Source organism: Pseudorca crassidens, chromosome 3 (assembly GCF_039906515.1).
Source record: "Pseudorca crassidens isolate mPseCra1 chromosome 3, mPseCra1.hap1, whole genome shotgun sequence".
NCBI lineage: Eukaryota > Metazoa > Chordata > Mammalia > Artiodactyla > Delphinidae > Pseudorca > Pseudorca crassidens.
This window is the reverse complement of record NC_090298.1, coordinates 111,672,211-111,689,823: the sequence shown is the minus strand read 5'-3', so window position 1 is coordinate 111,689,823 and position 17,613 is coordinate 111,672,211. Positions and strand designations below refer to the sequence as shown.

At 50.9% G+C, this 17,613-nt stretch overlaps 1 protein-coding gene across 4 annotated transcripts in view; it reads right to left on the bottom strand.

Moving 5' to 3' along the window:
- Positions 1 to 5,825: 5,825 nt before the first annotated feature.
- TCF7 (transcription factor 7) overlaps positions 5,826 to 17,613 on the bottom strand; it is a 32,539-nt gene continuing 20,751 nt past the window's right edge. Inside the window, exons 4-11 of one of the 4 annotated variants that reach the window (XM_067731752.1) lie at positions 15,548 to 15,659; positions 14,602 to 14,692; positions 12,901 to 12,993; positions 11,550 to 11,669; positions 10,961 to 11,123; positions 10,742 to 10,849; positions 10,172 to 10,220; positions 5,826 to 7,554 (exon numbers count right to left, since the gene is read on the bottom strand). In XM_067731752.1, coding sequence (XP_067587853.1) covers positions 7,532 to 7,554; positions 10,172 to 10,220; positions 10,742 to 10,849; positions 10,961 to 11,123; positions 11,550 to 11,669; positions 12,901 to 12,993; positions 14,602 to 14,692; positions 15,548 to 15,659 — 759 coding nt within the window. In that variant the 3' untranslated portion in view covers positions 5,826 to 7,531. The remainder of the gene's footprint in view (positions 7,555 to 10,171; positions 10,221 to 10,741; positions 10,850 to 10,960; positions 11,124 to 11,549; positions 11,670 to 12,900; positions 12,994 to 14,601; positions 14,693 to 15,547; positions 15,660 to 17,613) is intronic. The other 3 variants (XM_067731751.1, XM_067731754.1, XM_067731753.1) reach the window with 3 other exon arrangements.

The following is a 17,613-nucleotide window of genomic DNA, read 5'->3' as shown; positions in this document are numbered from 1 at the left end:
TTTCCCAATGGTCAACTCTTGCCAAAAGTTTAACTACCTCAAGTATATCCCTCGCAATATCATAACAAACAAATCTTTCCTAAAAGTTCAGGATTGTTAGCATATGCTCTATTTAGTTTGGAAAGGAAGTATCAGCTTATAGGAAGCGGGAGCCTATTATTATTAGCTGTTGATCTGTAACCCCCAAGAATTGTTACAATTATAGGACTAAATATCATCACTACCCATATTTAAAGGATACTGGGATCTTTCTGAATATGTAAGATTGAGTGGACAGACAATATAGTAGTTTAAAATTTTGTTCTCTTCTTGACTTTCTGTAGACCTTGGCCCTTGTCTTTAAACAAACAAAAATTCCTGATAATCTGAAACTCTCATGTTTAATAGAAATCTGACAGCTCATCCAAGAGAAAATAGGCAATTTGTGGACATTATATACCCAAATAAATCATAGGCATATTAAGAGGCCCATCAAACTGGCTGTAACACTTTCCTACCCTTTTCCCTCTTCCCTGTTATATTCTATTTCTTTAATATGTCTACCAAGAGTTTTCCAGGTTCTCACCTTGTCCAAGGAAAGTGAGTGGCCCTTTCCCATTATCCATAATAGCAAACCTGTCTTCAAAGACACACTCTCTCCTGTCTGCCCTCTCATTTCCCAGTTATTCTGAGCTAATGCTGTAGCATGAAGTCAAACTGAGGCTGGAGTCCTGCCTCTGCCTCTTAGTGCCTACCTCGTCTTGGGTAAGTTGGAAATTGTAGCTACCTGCAGTGTGGTGCTCTTGGTGGTGAAGACTCCTCTGTGACAGTCCTTTGGCTTCTCAGCTTTTCATTGATTCTCTGGGTCACTTGTGATCGAAAGTAAACCAGCCGCCTTCTGAATGTTAGCTTATTACTTTCTGCCTAACATTGTCACGGATTAAGGATGTGTGCTCTCAGTTTCTAATAATTCTTAACCTCTTTCGAGGTGCTGTTATATTTTATTAGCTCACCTTCATAAATCTACTTTTAATATACAAAGTAGGTATTGCTTTACAGTTTTTATATTTTTCCAAAGATTCACAGGCATCCCTTTAGGTTACAGATCCCTGAAGTGGCATTATAGCTGTGATTTATTCTACAACTGTTTGAACACATCAGCTGCTGGAATTGATCAAGCAAGATCTGTATTGTAATTTGGTAGACTGCTAGGACTGCAGCTCTGTAACATGGTGCCATGGTAATTCTGAGCTTAGTCTGGAACTAGCTGGAGAAGGAGGAGAGTAGCAGTGAGTCACTATAGGCACATGACTCAGGGCAGGCAGATACTCCAAACCACGTGATTTTTTTTTTTTTTTTTTTTTTTTTCTGGCTGCGTTGGGTCTTTGTTGCATTGTGCGGGCTTTCTCTGGTTGCAGCTTGCAGGGGCTACTCCTTGTTGTGGTGCGTGGGCTGCTCCTTGTGGTGGCTTCTCTTGTTGCGGAGCATGGGCTCTAGGCACGCGGGCTTCAGTAGTTGTGGCGCGCGGGCTCAGTAGTTGTGGTGCATGGGCTAGCTGCTCCATGGCATGTGGGATCTTCCCGGACCAGGGATTGAACCCGTTTCCTCTGCACTGGCAAGCGGATTCTTATCCACTGTGCCACCGGGGAAGTCCTGCCCGGGCTCTTAATACGGCAGTTTGAACAGGGAGACAAAGTGGTTTCACCAGGGAAACAGAGCAGCAGACCCTTTGATCTGAGCACAGCCTTTACCTTATCCACATCCATCAGAATCTCATCTTTCAAAGCTTAACTTTTGGTTGCCACCAATTCCATTTGAAGATGTTTCTGATTATTTTTATAAAGCTCAGTATACATTGAAATGGGAAGGTACCAAATAAATGTTCTCCTATGAGTTGCTTGTGCTTTAAAAAGGTGATAATCTTCAATTGTCTGGATTTGTATGAAAACCAGGAGGGAATAAGGGAGAAGATTGCAAGTAAAGGGTAAGCACATGAAATGGTTAAATCCCTGAAGTGTAGCTCCTGGCTTCTTTGTAGGAAGTATAAGACATGGTTGCCTTCTTAGGAGATTTTGGTGTAGCTTAGGAGGCAGAGATAAATACTGCTGGGAGGAAATGAATAATAAAAATGTTCTGAGACAGAACATTAGTGAGCGAATTGGGGCTGCAGAGCTGGAAGGGTCTAGGAAAGGTTCCATGAAGAACTTGGTTTCAAAGGTCAAGTTGGATTTGGTTGGGGTGGAGGGATGCCAAGGTGAGGGAGAAAGCAGTGTGCTCAGTCTGGAACTAGTAGCAGAAGTTGGGTGTCATTAGGCCTGCTAGAGAATATAGTCTGGAAAGAGATATTAAAGCTGGATTGGTGAAAGAATTTTGGTGACATTGTAGGAAGAGTATTCATCAGACTCATGTTAGGCAGTGCAGTTCTTGAGTGAACCAGAATGTTTTTATTATTATTAAAGTATTCTGAATATTGAGGACTTTACAACTAGAGTCTTGATGCCTTCTTCTTGGTTACTATTGTTAAAAGTCACTACCTTCAAAAAACAGAATGAGTAAGAACTGTATGTGTACACAAGATGAAGAACGATGTAAGTTTATAACATGTCCCTTAGCCCAAGATTTAGCCATTTGAACACCTAAGCAGGTAGGCTGAATGCTACCCTTCCTGTTGAGTTGTCAGTGGATATCGGCATTGTTGGTGGCATAACGGTGTTGGTGAAGGGGCTCTTGTTTGAGCAATTTCCAGTGTGGGACTTCTTTTGAGTGACAGTTTAACTTATGGATAACATACTTGCTTCCTTGCAGTATTTTGCACTGTTGGCTATATCTGGTCTGTGTGCCAATACTGAGAGGCATTTTGTAGGAGGAATATAGTTGCTCACAACAATACCTGCTTCCATGTCTCTAGTTCTCATGACCTTCTGACACTGCTGAACTTGACATGTTCAGGAGTCATTTGCTCAACTTATTAACCTGCCATATGCCGGCCTCTTCTTTCACTCTGAGGATCAGCCTGTTGCATAAAAGTACTCTCACCTTCAGAACCTTCCACCTGTATATGTTGCAAATTGGTATTTTTCCTTTGAGTGCTGAATGTGCCATTTCACATCCTCTAACTTTTACCTGCTTCAGATGCTTTGCAGATATTTCTGTCATAGGAGGCTTATAGGAAGGGTGGGGATACAGAAGAAACTCAGATATATATATATTCAAGAGGGGTGTGTGTGTGTGTGTGTGTGTGTGTGTGTGTGTGTGTGTGTGTGTGTGTGTGTGTGTGTGTGTGTGTGTGTGTGTGTGTGTGTGTGTGTGTGTGTGTGTGTGTGTGTGTGTGTGTGTGTGTGTGTGTGTCTAGAACCTAATTTCTACTCCTCCATTCCCCGCCCCGCCATTGACTGCACATGCCTGAAAGAACAAGACTTCAGATAAAGGAATGTGAGAACACCTGAATAAAAAAGGAACATCTGGTCCAGAGCCCCGGGTGAACTTTAAAGAAGTGTCAGCCTGAACTAGTAACTATCTCCCTTATAATTCATAGCTGCTGAAATATCCCTTACTTTAGGTTGCTAGTGACCTAACTCATGGGGACTGCTAGGGATAGGATAGTTCCTACCCCTACCCTAGGACAGAATTATGCCCTTTCCAGTTAACTCTTTGTCCAGTCCCATAACTGTTCTTAACAACTTCAAAATGTCTCTTGATCTAAGGTGGGCTTTTATTCGAGGGAATTGACTATGGGAATATCCCCATCTATATTCTCTGTTGTAAAACTCCCTGCTGTACTCCCTGAGTACATTCAGTTATAGCTCCTCTCAGACCCCCACTGCCCAGTGTGGACAAGCAGACCAGTACAGACTTTGGGAGCCTGAGTTAAAAAGAAGCCCATGGTGATTTGAGATCTGAAACAGAAGGTGATCGCAGTAGTTGGGATTGGGGGAGTTGACACAACCTAGGAACCAGGTTCTGCTTTGGTTGCCAGCTGTTTCAAGGACCCTTGGTGAACTCTTAAACTCTCAAGAGACCTGAGAAACAGGCATGCTAAAGCAGCTTTTCTAACCTCATAGAAAAGCCAACTCAGCTTTAATATAATGAATTAGTTTTTGGTCTCAAATCTTATAGGCCTGGCAAGTCTGTGTTACCCTTGTTCCTTCAACGCTGTTTTTTTCCCCCCCCCCCCCGTAGAAATGCATGCAGGAACTGATTCCTTTCTTATTCTTTGGAACAATGTAAAGAACCATTCTGCTTCACTGCACATGTGGCCTTCCTAGCCAGGCTTATGGTACACTGAATAGAGCTGGGCAGCTTCTGGGCCATCCAGAATGTAGTTACAGTTCAGAAGAGAGTCTAGCCACAGAGCTTCCTGTAAAGGGGGAAACACCCTCAAATTGGGAGACCTGGGAATGCGCTGCTAGCTTGTTGGGCTGAGCCCTCACCATGTCTTCTGACTTGAGGGCAGGGGGAGCAGCCGTAACAGGGGAGGGATCAAGATCTGTATTTCAAGCAAATCTGCCAGTTGTCTAGGAATGTGTAAGGGAGGTTGGGATGTCTTATGTCTCAGAAAACAGCATGTTTTTGGCTGGAAATGAGGTGGGACTGCTGTGGTATTTGAAGTTGAATTTGGGGCTACACTCTCAAGTCACCCCATGCCCTCACAGGAATGTGCTGGTATGATCTAGGAAGATTTGAGTTTCCTCTTTGAAGTCAGTTTCTTTTAAAAGGCTGGTTTGATTTTAACAAAGTTGCCAAAGCCCCCCTCTTTACCCTCACATACACAAAGAGTGCATTGTTCATGTACCCCCTGTGCTGTAAATAAGACACCAGATCAGATGCAGCAACCCAGTCTTGCATAAGCCTTGGTTAAAATGTTTTTTGAAACAACTAGGCCAGTAGCCAGAGCGGAATTCTTTAAATGGGACAGATGTCAAGAGAATGGCTGGTCTCCTCTAGCACCCTTGCAGAAAAAGGCAAGTCTAGGATTACAACTTTCAGTGGCCTACTTTAAATAGACACTACTCTGGAAGATGACTTTCTTTATATTTTTAAACATAAAATCCAAAAAACTAACTCTGTTAAGTGAAAATTACAATACATTATGGTGACCCAGCAGCTGGCTGTTGTAATACTTCTTGCCCACCATTTGTACCTAATGGTTGACTGACCTTTTGAGGTGGCTTTGTGACACCTTTTATATTCGTGATGGGTCTCAAGAAGTTTATACTTAAACATGATGGAAACTGCTGTGGAAAAAGATTGTAGATTTATCAGTCTTCAGTTTTGTATAAGAATATGACTACCTCAAGAAATATTTCATGTACCTTACAGTCTTTGGGAGGAAAGGGTGCTCTTAAAATACCCATCTTTTGGATTTTATGATGATACCAGGTTATAAAAGATTCCTGTGTGTTCGTTTTCCTCAAAATAGGCTATGTACTTCTGTCTTTTCTCTCTGCCTTCAGAGGAAAATGGAGCCCAGTGATGATACGTGCCTATTTCTGGTTGGGTTTTCCTAGGGGCTGTGGCGGCAGTTTCCAGTCCATTCTCATATGAGCAGTGGGGTAGGTTGGCCTGTGCCTGCATCAGGGGTGAGCTCAGAGGACTGGGGGGTTAAGATCAAGGCTTGCAATGGGAACTTATACCTAGCATGAGCCCCGCTCTCTGGGTTGGAGCAGGGCCCAAGCCCCTTAAGGAGAGATGACAAGTCAATCCCTGGCTTGTGTAGGTTCAACGTCTTGAGAACATGTGTACCATAATAGAGAATAAACTTTGTGGCTGTGGAAAAGAAAAGGAAAGAGTGTTATACTCTGTCACTGAAACAGCTTATTCCTCAGAGTCAAGCTTTGAAAAAGAAACCCAGTAAAAAGTATCTTTATTCTCATATCAGAAAAGTTTTTCTGTAATATGCATTAACAATACAAAAATATTTTGAATACTACAATGGTCCTTTTTTCTCTCAAGACTTCTTGCAACACTACACCAGAACATACGATCTTTGGATTCTGAGAAGCCAGTGGCTAAAGTAGGAACTAAAGGCTTTTGTTGAAGGTGTGTGTGGGTACGGGGGTATAGCCCTTTCTCTTTGGACTCAGGCTATGTACAGTGAAGAGGAGGCAAAAAACCCAACTAAGTTAAATTAAAGATTTGTTTTGTAAGGCTCAGGGTTGAAGCTTGGCTCAGAAATGGGTTAAAGTAGGCTGTGGTGCAAACCCGATGTCCACCACTAGAGGTTTTCTGGGCTCCTTGCTTTGGTTGTAATAGTCTTTCTTCCTGCAGCCCCATAGGGAAACTGAAGCTGGCCTACTTTCACGCTGGAAGATAGACACTGGTTGTCCTGAGGTTTGGCTTGCCCTCTTACAACTGTCTGAGAGCTGGCTAGAATGGTGTGGATAGGCTGGAACTGGATCTGTGAAAAAGGCTCTCAAGAGCAGGTAGGGATGCACACTGGATTTTGAGCCATGACTTACTTGAACTGTTGACTGCAGCCACTAGTGACTGAGGCATTTGGTATCAGGGCTTCTTAGGTGGTTGAGTTCCTTAGGAAACATTTCTGAGTAATTTGAACTAGAGCCACATACCCTCACCACCCACACTTGCCTTTAAGGTGGTGTCAGGTTATTCCTGTTGGCTAGGGTGATAGGCCTAAATTTAACCTATTCCATTCACTCCTCTTCTTGTAAGCTCCAAAGAACGTGGCAAGAAGCTTCCTTTGGTCCAGCTTACAGATAGCAGCTGGTTTTCTGTAAACAGGGCTTCTCCAGGCCCTTAAGAGAGAAACACTGTTGTCTTAAGCTTTGTGGTTGTGACCATGCTTACATATTGTTTGGTAAACCAGCTTGTTCTTGGTCCATGAAGTATCTTGTATGGGGAGGGTGTGGCAGTGGTGGGGTTGGGTGGGGGAAGTAGGGAAAGCAGTTGGGCTCAGTCCAGTCCATCTATGACCTATAGCAGAAAAGCAAGGGAGGCAGGGAGGGGCATCTGGCTAGCAAGACAGATGGTAAAAAGAATAGATCCAGTCTGCCATAGGCATGAGGGGATGCCCTTAATCAAATGACACAACGCAGATCTAATTCCCACCACTTGGAGCAGTTTGAATTGATGGCCCCATGTTCAGGCAGAAGATGTGCAGCCTCTGAAATCTCCAGGGCCTGGACTCTGAGAGGGAGCCAACAGGGCCCCTGGCCGGTTTCCACGTGCTTTGGGGCTCTGTCGTCTCCTCTCAGAGGGTGGGCCCCTGGAGGAAGCCATGTGTCCTGTGCATGCTAGGCTGCCTGTCTCTGAGATTCCTGTTGCTGTACCTGTGTACTCTGCAGGTTGCTGTGAGGAGCCTGAGGGGGCCCAGGGGTCTGGGAGGCTGAGAGTGGCCGAGAGACCTGGTGATGTAGGCGCCAGTTCCGCAGGGCTAGCAAGCAGTTCTGTGGGGAAGTGGGGCAGCAGGAGGTACGAGGGTGAGTCCTGGGGAGCTGGGGACCCGGGGCAGCCTAGAGCACTGTCATCGGAAGGAACGGGGCTGGGGCAGCGGCCTTCTCCGGGTAAGTACCGAATGCATTTCTTTTTCCTCCTAGGAATAGTGAAGAGAGTTATCTGTAAACAGAGGGTGAATTCATAGTCATACTCCACAACCAAAAAATGCTGTCCTTGCGTAGGCCTAGCTCCCCATGACTTAGGTGATATGTCTGTGCCTTCATGCTTAGCGCTACAACTGCTGAGCCTGGCCCAGACCTAGGGACAGGTGCAGCTCCCAGCAGAACCACAAGGTGGCACAGGGACCTTTTGTAGCTTGGCCTGTGGGCTGCCTGCTATCTTCCAGGGCAGCTATCTCCTAGTCTAGGCTGTTGAGGCTCTGCTTCACATTTGGGGGGCTCAGATCTGATTAAGGAAGCGGCGGGGGGTGGGGTGGGGGGGCTGCAATGGGCTTGTGGCTTCTAGGGCTGAGCAATCCAAATGCTCAGAGCTAGGCTAGGGGCAGAGAAGGGAAAGAACTGGACAGTGACTTGTCTACCATCTTATTCTCTGGACAACACTTTGTTTCTGAGTAGCGTGGAATGGATGGAATAGGGCCTCCTCTGAGAACAGGGTTGCCTCCCATCATGTGTACACACACACACATACTTATTTCCCCCAAATAACTCTTTGCCCTTGGACAGGGAGTATGGTGGGCACTCATAGGGGCTGGACAAGTATTCCCTAGAGTCAGTGAACTTACTGCCTGGAGCAGCCTGAGCCTTGGCTCTAGCAGGCCTGGCCTGAACCTCAACTAGGCAACTTTAGCCATTTGGTAGGTATACTTTCTTTTCCCATACACAAATATTTCTCTGTTGTATGGTGAAACATATAGGTTTAATGCCACAGGGTCTGAGTATGGCTACCAGGGGTACCTCTGTTCATCTCCCTACCTCTCTGAGCCCGCTGGTCTCAGCAGGTACGTGATATAAGTCACATGGCCACTGGGCATTTAGGTTATTCAGGTTTTTCTCTACTACAGTCACTTCGTTATTCTTAGGGCTCGGTATGGTACAGCAGGGATCCCAACTGGAAGAAGTGAGGGAGCTGGTGGACCATGATGACTTTGAGGCCTGGGAACAGGGGCTCAGGCCATTTAAATGCTGTGTGTGTGATTTGTCTGCTGAGGACCTGCTAGGCCTGATAAGCACCAGACCAACATTACCAGGGAACCCTGGGCACCAGGTACCAGAAATACCTTCTAAGTCTGCCTTTCCTTTCCTCCTAGAGCATTGTCTCTCCTCCTTCCTCTTAGACCCAAGTAGTCTTCCCCACGAGCTGTTGTGTTCACTCCCATTCTTAGGAGGCATGGGCTCCCCAGTCTGCGGGTATGTTGGGGGCTAGGGGCCAGAGGAGGGCAGCAGGCCCAGCAGAACATGTGCAGAGAGTAAGGGAAGCAGCTTGAAGCAAAGGGAGGACAGTGGTGGGGACAAACCCACCTGCACGGACCACACCAATCCGTCTGCTGGTTGAGGCCAAAGCGAGCACGGCATTTCTTAGGCGAGCCAGGGTCTGCTCACAGCCATGCCAGAGGGGCAGAGCAGGGCAGAGGGCGAGCAGGCAGGCAGCAGGGCAGAGCAGGGCCCAGAAAGAAGAGGTAACATCAGTGTTAGCCAGTCACAGATACCCCACAGTCCCTACAGGCAAGGGCTTCTCCACGGCACAGCCAGCCCTAGTGGGAGCCCCAGGGCCCAAAGCCAAGGTATCAGGAAAGGGTGGCACCCAGCTGGCAGTGTAGAGGCAGTGGGAAGAACGGCGGGGGTGGGGAGGGAGGGGACCCTATCAGACTGGCTCCTCTCTGTGGCTTGTGGGGCCCCTTGCAGCAAGGGAGCTCAGAGAAGAACCTGGGGGGCCCGTGGGGATCAAGCCTCTTCTGCCTTAGGGCCCCACCCCCACCCCGCCAACTCCCTGCCCATTTTATCCAGTTTTTCTTCATCTTTGCCAGTGTGCAATCTGCCTGACCCATATCCCCTGCGGCTGTAGCTTAAGCCTATGCTAATACTTTTCCAGAAGGAAAGTAAAGCCCATTCTTCAACCTTAGAAAAAGGACTGAGGACTCTCCCGTGCCCCAGTCCTAGCTTCCAGCTTCCCTGTGTGGGGCAGCACAGCTGAGAAAGTCACTCGTGGATGCGGAGTGTGAAGTATCAGAGTTGGGACAGGAATTCACCCAGAGGAAGACTTGAGGCAGGGTGCGGCCTCCCGAGTCCTCTATACAGAGCACTTTGCGCCTCCGTGAGAACTGGGGGTGGGGCGATAGAGAAATTGCTAGGCACCAGCCAACAGGCTGTGTGACTGCTGGGCTCAAGCATGGGGCCTGGCTCAGCCTTCACCCAGACAGCCTGCTGCTCACCTCCGCAGAGCTAACCAGGATGCAGTATTTGGGTTTAGTCTTGAATCAAACAGTTCCTCACTAGCTTCTCTGGCAGAGGCTGGCCACTAGCAGGGCTTGCAAGGGTGTGTGTGTGGCGGGTCACAAAGCACTGCTCTAAGAATTGGCTTCTGCAGGTCTTCCCTGGGACTTAGTGTAGCTGTTCCTCCTGTGGGGGGTTGACTTGTGAGATGCAGGCCTTGTTTCCAGAGGGCCCAGGCCCTAAAGGTTCATGGCTCAGTACTCTGCCCCTCTCTTGGGCCAGAGCAGGGCCGCTCGTGAGCTGGGGACCCGAGAGGAGCCTCCACTACTGCTGAGGGAAGGCCTCACCTGTGTTGGATTCTTGGTGCTTTTCCCGTGACCGCCTCTTCTTCTTCCCCTGCAGGGAGCAAAGTGGAGGATGCTCAGAGGATGCTGGGAGGTGGACACTGTAACCCCAGTGAGCGAGTGGTTGGGACACCTGCAGCCTGCTGCCTAGTCTGGCTGCCGCTGGGATTCCAGGTCCACAGTTCCCTCTGACTTGGGGGCCCTGGTGTTTCTTGATTGCACTTTTTGCTAGGTTACCACGGAGCAGTTGGGGCCTCCTCCCTTTCCCACACTGGTCTCCTTCCTGAATGCAGGAGGTGACTTCCGGGCCCTTTCCTCCGCTTGTGCTGATGTAGCCCAGTCAAGTACTGGACAACAGCCCTGTGTGGAAGTACATCCTGGGGAGAATGAGCCTGCCTTTAGGGGCAGCTCCCCTCATCTGATCCTCTTCTGAGCTAGCCATGGGAGGCCTTGGACCCTCTATTCTACCACCTCCCCTCCTCCTCTGTGCCTTCAGGACAGTAGTCCCAACTTCCCTGGTGAGACTGTGGCCTGGCATCTTGAAGGTTCCCCTACTGCGTGTTGGCCACTCACGTAGTTGTCCCGCGCCGACCAGCCTGGGTAGAGCTGCATGTGCAGCTGCCTCTCCTTGCGGGCCAGCTCATAATACTTGGCTTGCTCTTCCCGGGACAGTGCGTGCCACTGCAGAGGGGAAGGGGAGCAGATGGAGGTGCATCAGGGAGTCAGCAGGCTGCACCGGGGTGAAGGTAGTCAGGGCCCACCCCTACCAGCCCACCTGCCCCGTGGCCTCACCCTACGGCCCAGGATCTGGTTGATGGCAGCGCTCTCCTTGAGTGTGCATTCTGCAATGACCTTTGCTCTCATCTCCTTCATGTACAGCATGAAGGCATTGAGAGGCTTCTTGATGGTTGGCTTCTTGGCTTCCTTCTCTGCCTTGGATTCTGCCTGCGTCTTCCTGAAGGACACATGAACAGATCACTCAGGGGCCCCCACGGTGTCCTGATGCTACCACTCTCCTCTAGTGTGTCCAGTGTATGTGTAAGTGCCTGGATACTAGGGTTTTTTAAATGGGATCTTTTTTTTAGCTGCCCCAAAGTAGGTGAGCAGAGCTAAGTAACTTATAGTTCCTTATAGGAATTTTGCAGCTAAGTAAGGAGAACCCCTCCCCTCTTGGCTCAAACTAAATCCACCCACTCCCTTCCTGCTTCTGAGGATCAAAAAACTGGTCAGTGGCAATTGCCAAAGGACGGCTTGGCCAGAGGCCTCCTGGCAGTCCCTGGAGCTTCCAGGCAGCAGGCTTGGGCCTGGGGGGAGGAATGTGTATCTTGAGGTCTGCTTACCTGTCCCACCCCCAGTCCCCATTGAGTGTCTTTTCACTCACAGGCTGCGGTCATAGGGCTGCAGCTCCTGCTTCCCTGAAGGGGGCACAATGGCTGGGTGGGGGATGGCTGCGGGGTGACCAGGTACACCGGAACCTAGCATCAGGGGTGGATGGGTGAACCTAAAGGCAGAAGAAGAGTTAACAATGAGCCAGGTATGTACGGGCCAGATCTCTGGACACAATACAAGAGGGTGAACAGATACCCACCTCCACTGACCTGCATACAAGTACACAGAAATACATACAAATACCTGCTCCCAACACACTGCACAGACACGATGCAAAAATCTACATGTATGTCAAATTCAGGTGGTTACTGAAGCTCTGAATAGCTTTTGAATCTGTCCCCTTCTTACCTCCTGCCCTCACCAGCTCAGCCTCAGCCTGTGGCTGCCCTTATTTTCCTCCTTGACCCCTCAAGGCCTCTCTCTATATAACAGCCAGAGTGACCTTTTAAAAACACCTGAATGCTCTTGGCCACTTCTGTTGAAATTCCCCCACTGCCCACAGAATAAAACCCAGGCTCCTCCCTAGGGCTTGCACTGTCCTGTATGGCCATCTCTGCTGACATTTCTAGCCCCACCCCCCCACCCCATTTCCCATCACTTCCCACCCCCAGCCATCTCCAGTTACTGATGTTCCCTTTGTTTCCCTCACTCAAGAGATGTTATCCTCTTCATGAAGCCTTCCCTGACCCATCAGACATGGCTGGGGTCTCCTCGGGGCTTCCCCATCACCCAGCTAGCCCATTCAACTGCTGCTGCTGTGTCTATACCTCCCACCCTGGGGCTGTGGGCTACAGATGTCTGTTGAATTCCTTGTTCCATACCTGCGCACAAGCCTGTCACTGAGGGAGTGAGCCAAGTGAAAGGACACACATATACACATAGCTCCCACTTTACTTTCTTGATGTTCTATGGATACCAATCTGTCCCTTACTGCTTGCACAGGTATGGAATAACTGAGCAGGTGGCCCCTAAGGGCCAGAGGTTGGAGATGCATGTAAAAGTTTCTGCCTCAGCTTGGGCAGAGCTCAGGGGTTGCTGTCCTGACTCATCCTTTGCTCAGCAGGATGCACAACAGAGGTGACTGCACACACACCTGCACACGTGTACATGCACTGTCTCTGGCTGCTCTGTTGTGCTTTGCACTGTATGGCCTGGGCTTAGGCCTCCTGCACTCCCACTGGCTTCATTCTCAGGTATAGGGCAGCATGGGGCTGGAGAATGACAGACGGACGGATGGACAGACGATTGACACAGGGCAAGCACTGGCCTGGGCGTGGCCTCTTGTGGGCACTGAAGCCTGGGCAACAGGAAGCAGGAGCCTAGCTGCAGGGTAGGGGACTCACCTGGGGTAGGGGGCGCCAGGGGCTGCGGTGGGGGCAGGGAAGTGCTGTCTATATCCGCAGGAAGGGGACAGGGGGTAGAGAGGAGGGCTGGGCCTGTGGTTGGGAGAGATAGCTGTTAGCAGTCTGGCTACTTGCCAAATGTGGGGAACGACTTCCCCACCTTGCTTGGGCCTGACCCCTAGTGTAATAAGGCAAATTGGCTTCTGCTTGGACTACTCTAGTGTATATTTTAAACACGTGCCACCAGAGGGCAACCTTTCCCTCTACAGCAGCGGTCCCCAACCTTTCTGGCACCAGGGGCCGGTTTTGTGGAAGACAGTTTTTCCACGGACTGGGGCTCGCCCTGCCGCTCACCTCCTGCTGTGCGGCCCGGTTCCTAACCCCTGCTCTACAGGCTTACCTTCCCTCTACTCATGTATAAGGGGTAGAAATGGCAGCATTCTCCTGGGACCCAGGTTAGTAGGTCCCTGGGGTCCCTCCAGCCTCACCTCCTGAAATTCGGGCTTGATACCTGCATACCTGCCTTAAGACCTTTGCACTCACTGTTGACACTGTTAGGACTGTTCTTCTGTCCCACTTTGTTTCAAACTCCTGGTCATCTGTCAAGGTCTTGCTTGGCCAAAACACCCTTTCTCCTGAAAGCCCTTGAGATCCCAAACTGGATGAGGTGTCCCTCCAGGCTTCTACAGTCCTCAAAGCACTGCTAACAGTGCTCTGTAATTGGCCTCTTGCCTGACGTGTGCACTAGGTGGACTGAGTTCTGAGAGGGCAGGGACCGGAGGATCAACCAGCTTCAGCAGTGCTGCTCTGGTTCCCAGAACCTGCCCGGTGCACTTAAATCCTGCGGGGACTCGTAAGGGTAGTCCTGATTTGTATTCAAGGTCGAGCTTTATCCAGAGACAATCTGGACAGGGAAGAGTGAGCTGAACGTGGATAAAGGGCAAGTAGGAAGGGGCAGGTGGGCCCCAGGTTGGGCTTCTGGCCTGCTCTGCCTTCCTGGGAAGCCAGGCTTTCCTGCCTTTGGGTAATTGCCCCAACCTAGAGAGGCTAGAGACCTGCCTAGGTCAAACTGCGCACGATGAACAAAGGGTCACGTACTCTGCCAAGGCCCAGCTCCAGCTGAAGACGGGCCCTTTGGCTCACAGTTGGGCCTGCCGAATGAGATCCAGGCTGTCTTTCCCTGGCCCAGCCTTAGCAGAGTCTCCAAGCAGAATGCCAGGGGCTTGGACTGAAGCAGGCACCATAGGGGCAAGAAGGACCCTGCCCTTCAAGCAGCTCAGCCAAGGAAGGGACCAGCCAGCAGTAGACACTGAGGCAAGTGGGAACTATCCCTCTGTCCACCAGGCCACTGAGAAGCAACAGCTTCTCTTGTGGCCATGCATGCTGCCACGTCCCCGGTCAGGCCTACTTTTTCTTCCTCACATACTCATATGGCCCTGAACAGCCCAGGGTTCTCCCGTCCAAGTCTTAGACGTTACGGCAGAGTGTGATAGGGCTAGGACCAGGGGCTAGGTCTCCTGCCTTCCCAAAGGGAGTATGTCTGGCTAGCTGAGGCATGGATAGAGCTGCTGGCCAGCCCCTGGTACCTGTACAGAGCTGGCATCTGGGTGCTCAGCACAGAAGGGTGGAGGAGGAAAATGGAAGGGCAGGTATGGGTCCAACCAGCGCAAGGTGCCCCTTTCCCACTGGGCCCTCACTCACCAGCTTACAGTGTGCGGGAGCTGTCCCATGCTGCCTGAGGTCAGAGAGTAGAAGCCAGAGAGGTCAGGGGTCTGCAGAGGCCTGTGAACTCCTGCAGTGGAGAGGGGCCGAGTAAGTGAGCCAGTCTGACCTGGAGGCCACTTCAGCTAGTTACTGCATCCTGGAGCCTCCTGTGGGGCCCTCCTAGGATCCCATCTCCGTGTGCTAGAGGGAGGACCAGACATACTGGTTTGTTCAGGACTATCCCAGTGTGATAACAGTGCCCCATTTACAGGCTAGGGAAATCAAGGGCAGAGGGTTTGGGTGACTTGCCTACGGGACAGTGGCTGGACAGTGGCAGAGTTGGAGTCATTCAGGAGTGGGAGGCCAGACCTTGCCACACCCTGGTCCAATGCTGGTCTGTAACTGGGGCCTCTCTGCTGGGGGCTCTAGCCTGGCTTTCCGGGCAGGAGGCAGACCCCCTGGCCTGGGGAGCCAGGGCTCCACCCATCCCCCCGTGCCCCCTCCTCCCCAGGGTTGAGTCAGCAGGTTTCCCACAGCCGACAATGGCTGATTTCAGAATGACTCTGCCCGAGGCTGAGGTGAATCAGCCATCACAACCACCACTTTCCATTTTCTCACTGGGGGAGGGAAAGACTACAAGTTTTATATTTATCAGTTTTACACAGAGGCCTACTCCCATACTGGTATTGGGTAGTCACGCAGGATTTAGGCTCCTACCTCAACCTGAAGCCTTCAGATTTTGACCAGGTACCACCTTCCCCAACCTTTGGTGCCCTCAGGCTCCTCAATCTGTTGGGCATGTTCGAGGGGCCCTGAGTTTGCACAGCCCCAGGTTCTCCACTTACAAAAAGGGTCTAGCCACCTGGTCTCAGAAGGCTGGGACTTGATCTCCCCACTCCCCGGCTCTGGGTCTTGTTGGGCCATTCCCATCCAGGATCCATACCTTGCTTCTGGCTGATGTCGGCTGGAGCAGGTGTGGGGTGTGGGCTGCTGAAATGGTCATAGAGAGGAGAGAGTTGGGGAACGCCGTGGGAAGGCTGACTGGCCTTGTTGTGCTGAAAAACGAGGAGGGTGGGTGAATGTGGGGGACCTGAGAGAGGAAGGCACGAGACCGGGGTGCACATACGGGAAGAGCCCCAATTAGCTGTGTGGCGGCAGCCCAACCACCAGAGAAAAGTGGAGGTGATCAAAGCCACAGGCTGCACTGGACAGGACCCCACTCAGGCCACCTGGTGTCCAGGGGCCCTGCCCCCCCCCACCCAACTTTGCCCAAGCAGTCCAGTCTCCTACTAGAGAGCCTCTCGGTCTTTCTTGGCCCTCAGTTCTAGGAGGCGTTTCCCCTGCCCAGGAAATTCTTCCTGCCTCCTGGTTTCAGAGATCTCCCCGTTTCTCTGAGGCCCTATGGCCTGTCTGGGGAGCTGCTCACAAGCCTCCAGCCCTAAGCCTGGAGCTTGCTGTCCCCCTCCTCTAGCCCCCAGATTGAGGGGCTTGAGTCTGACCCTCTGGAACCACCTCAGGCTTAAGAGGATTTGTTGACATAGGGAAGGGGCCCCCTCAGCTCTCTAACTCAGGGGAGGTGGGGCAAGGTCGTGCCAGCTGTGGCCAGGCTCCCCCCAGGGCCAACCCACCCAGCCTCCACACTTCCTGTTTCCTCAGCACCGCAGGACTCTTACTTTTCACGCTAGTCACATGGATTTGTCATGAGTTGACTCATATTCAGACTGGGACGGGGGCTCCCCTGAGACCCAACCACAGGGAGTTTGCGGCTCAGGGCCAAGGCCTAGCTCTGCATATCCTCGGTGCACACCTTTGCAGGCCAGGGCCCTGGAGACATCATCTAAAACTGAAGGTCAGCTTCCACTTGGAAAAGTCCACCTGTGGGGATGCTGCTGGCTGGGAGCACAGATGAGTGACTTCTAACCCACGACACAGAAGAAATGGGACATCTCTGGGGCAACAGTCATGAGAGATGGTAGTCTGGGCTCCTTCCCACCCTGTAGGTGAAATTTCTCACTGGCTGAATTTAGCCAGACTCCTTAACATCTCTGGGCTTCCTCTCCTGTGTAGTGGATGGGATTCATGATCCCGTCATCACCAGGTTGGAGGAAGGTGAAGGTAGCTCTTGGTGAGGAGGCCTGGCACCGGTCCTTCGGCACTGGCTGTTGGGGGTCCAGAGTGAGGCTAGAGGGAAGGGCAGGTATGAGCCACACTGTAGCCATGGCATGAGGCTCCCGGGTGGGCACAGGATCCCACACCTCCCAGCAACAGCCCTGGCCACCACCTTTCCCACATTCCTGCCTCCAGGGGAGCTTCAGGCTGGGCTACAAGCTGTACCCTTCCCCTCAGGGCTTGGTAAATTGCTCACACTGCCACCTGTCAGTCCCCTGCTCATCCATCTGCCCACCAGGAGGAGTCTTGGATACCAGGGATGATAAGCCTGCCTCCTGTCCTCAGGCAGACAGGAGTTAATGCTCTAATAGTGGTGCCTCCTTCTTTGCGGCTGGCGTGGATCTGGCATCACAGCCACTTCCTGAGGCCGATGCCTCACCTCTGACCAGAGGCCTCTCCTGGGGCAGCGCAGGAGAGCTTCCGAGGACTCGCCACTGTGGGCTTGAGGAAGAGTCTGCCAACCACGTTCAGTTCCTGGATCTAATTTACTACAATACCTGAGCACCTATTACCTTGTCTCAAATGGCTCCTGTGAGGATAAAGCCAGGAGCTCAAGTAGTCAGGTGTCAGGTAATGAGGAAGGGGCATGTAAGAAGCCCTTCATTCACCCTGAAGAGTGAGGAGGAAACGTTACTTAGAGTGCTTCCCTAGCCCCCTGGTGCCAGGCCTCACATGGGCCAGACACTTTGATCTTATTATGCCAAAGGAGGTCTGCCTGGAGATGGCAGACACGCCTGGCAGCCCACTGGCAGCATCACTTGTGAAGAGTGAAGACAGGGCCATGCTGTTCAAAGCTTTGGTTGCTGGGACCTTCCTGTTGCTGTGTGAAGGCTGGGCTTC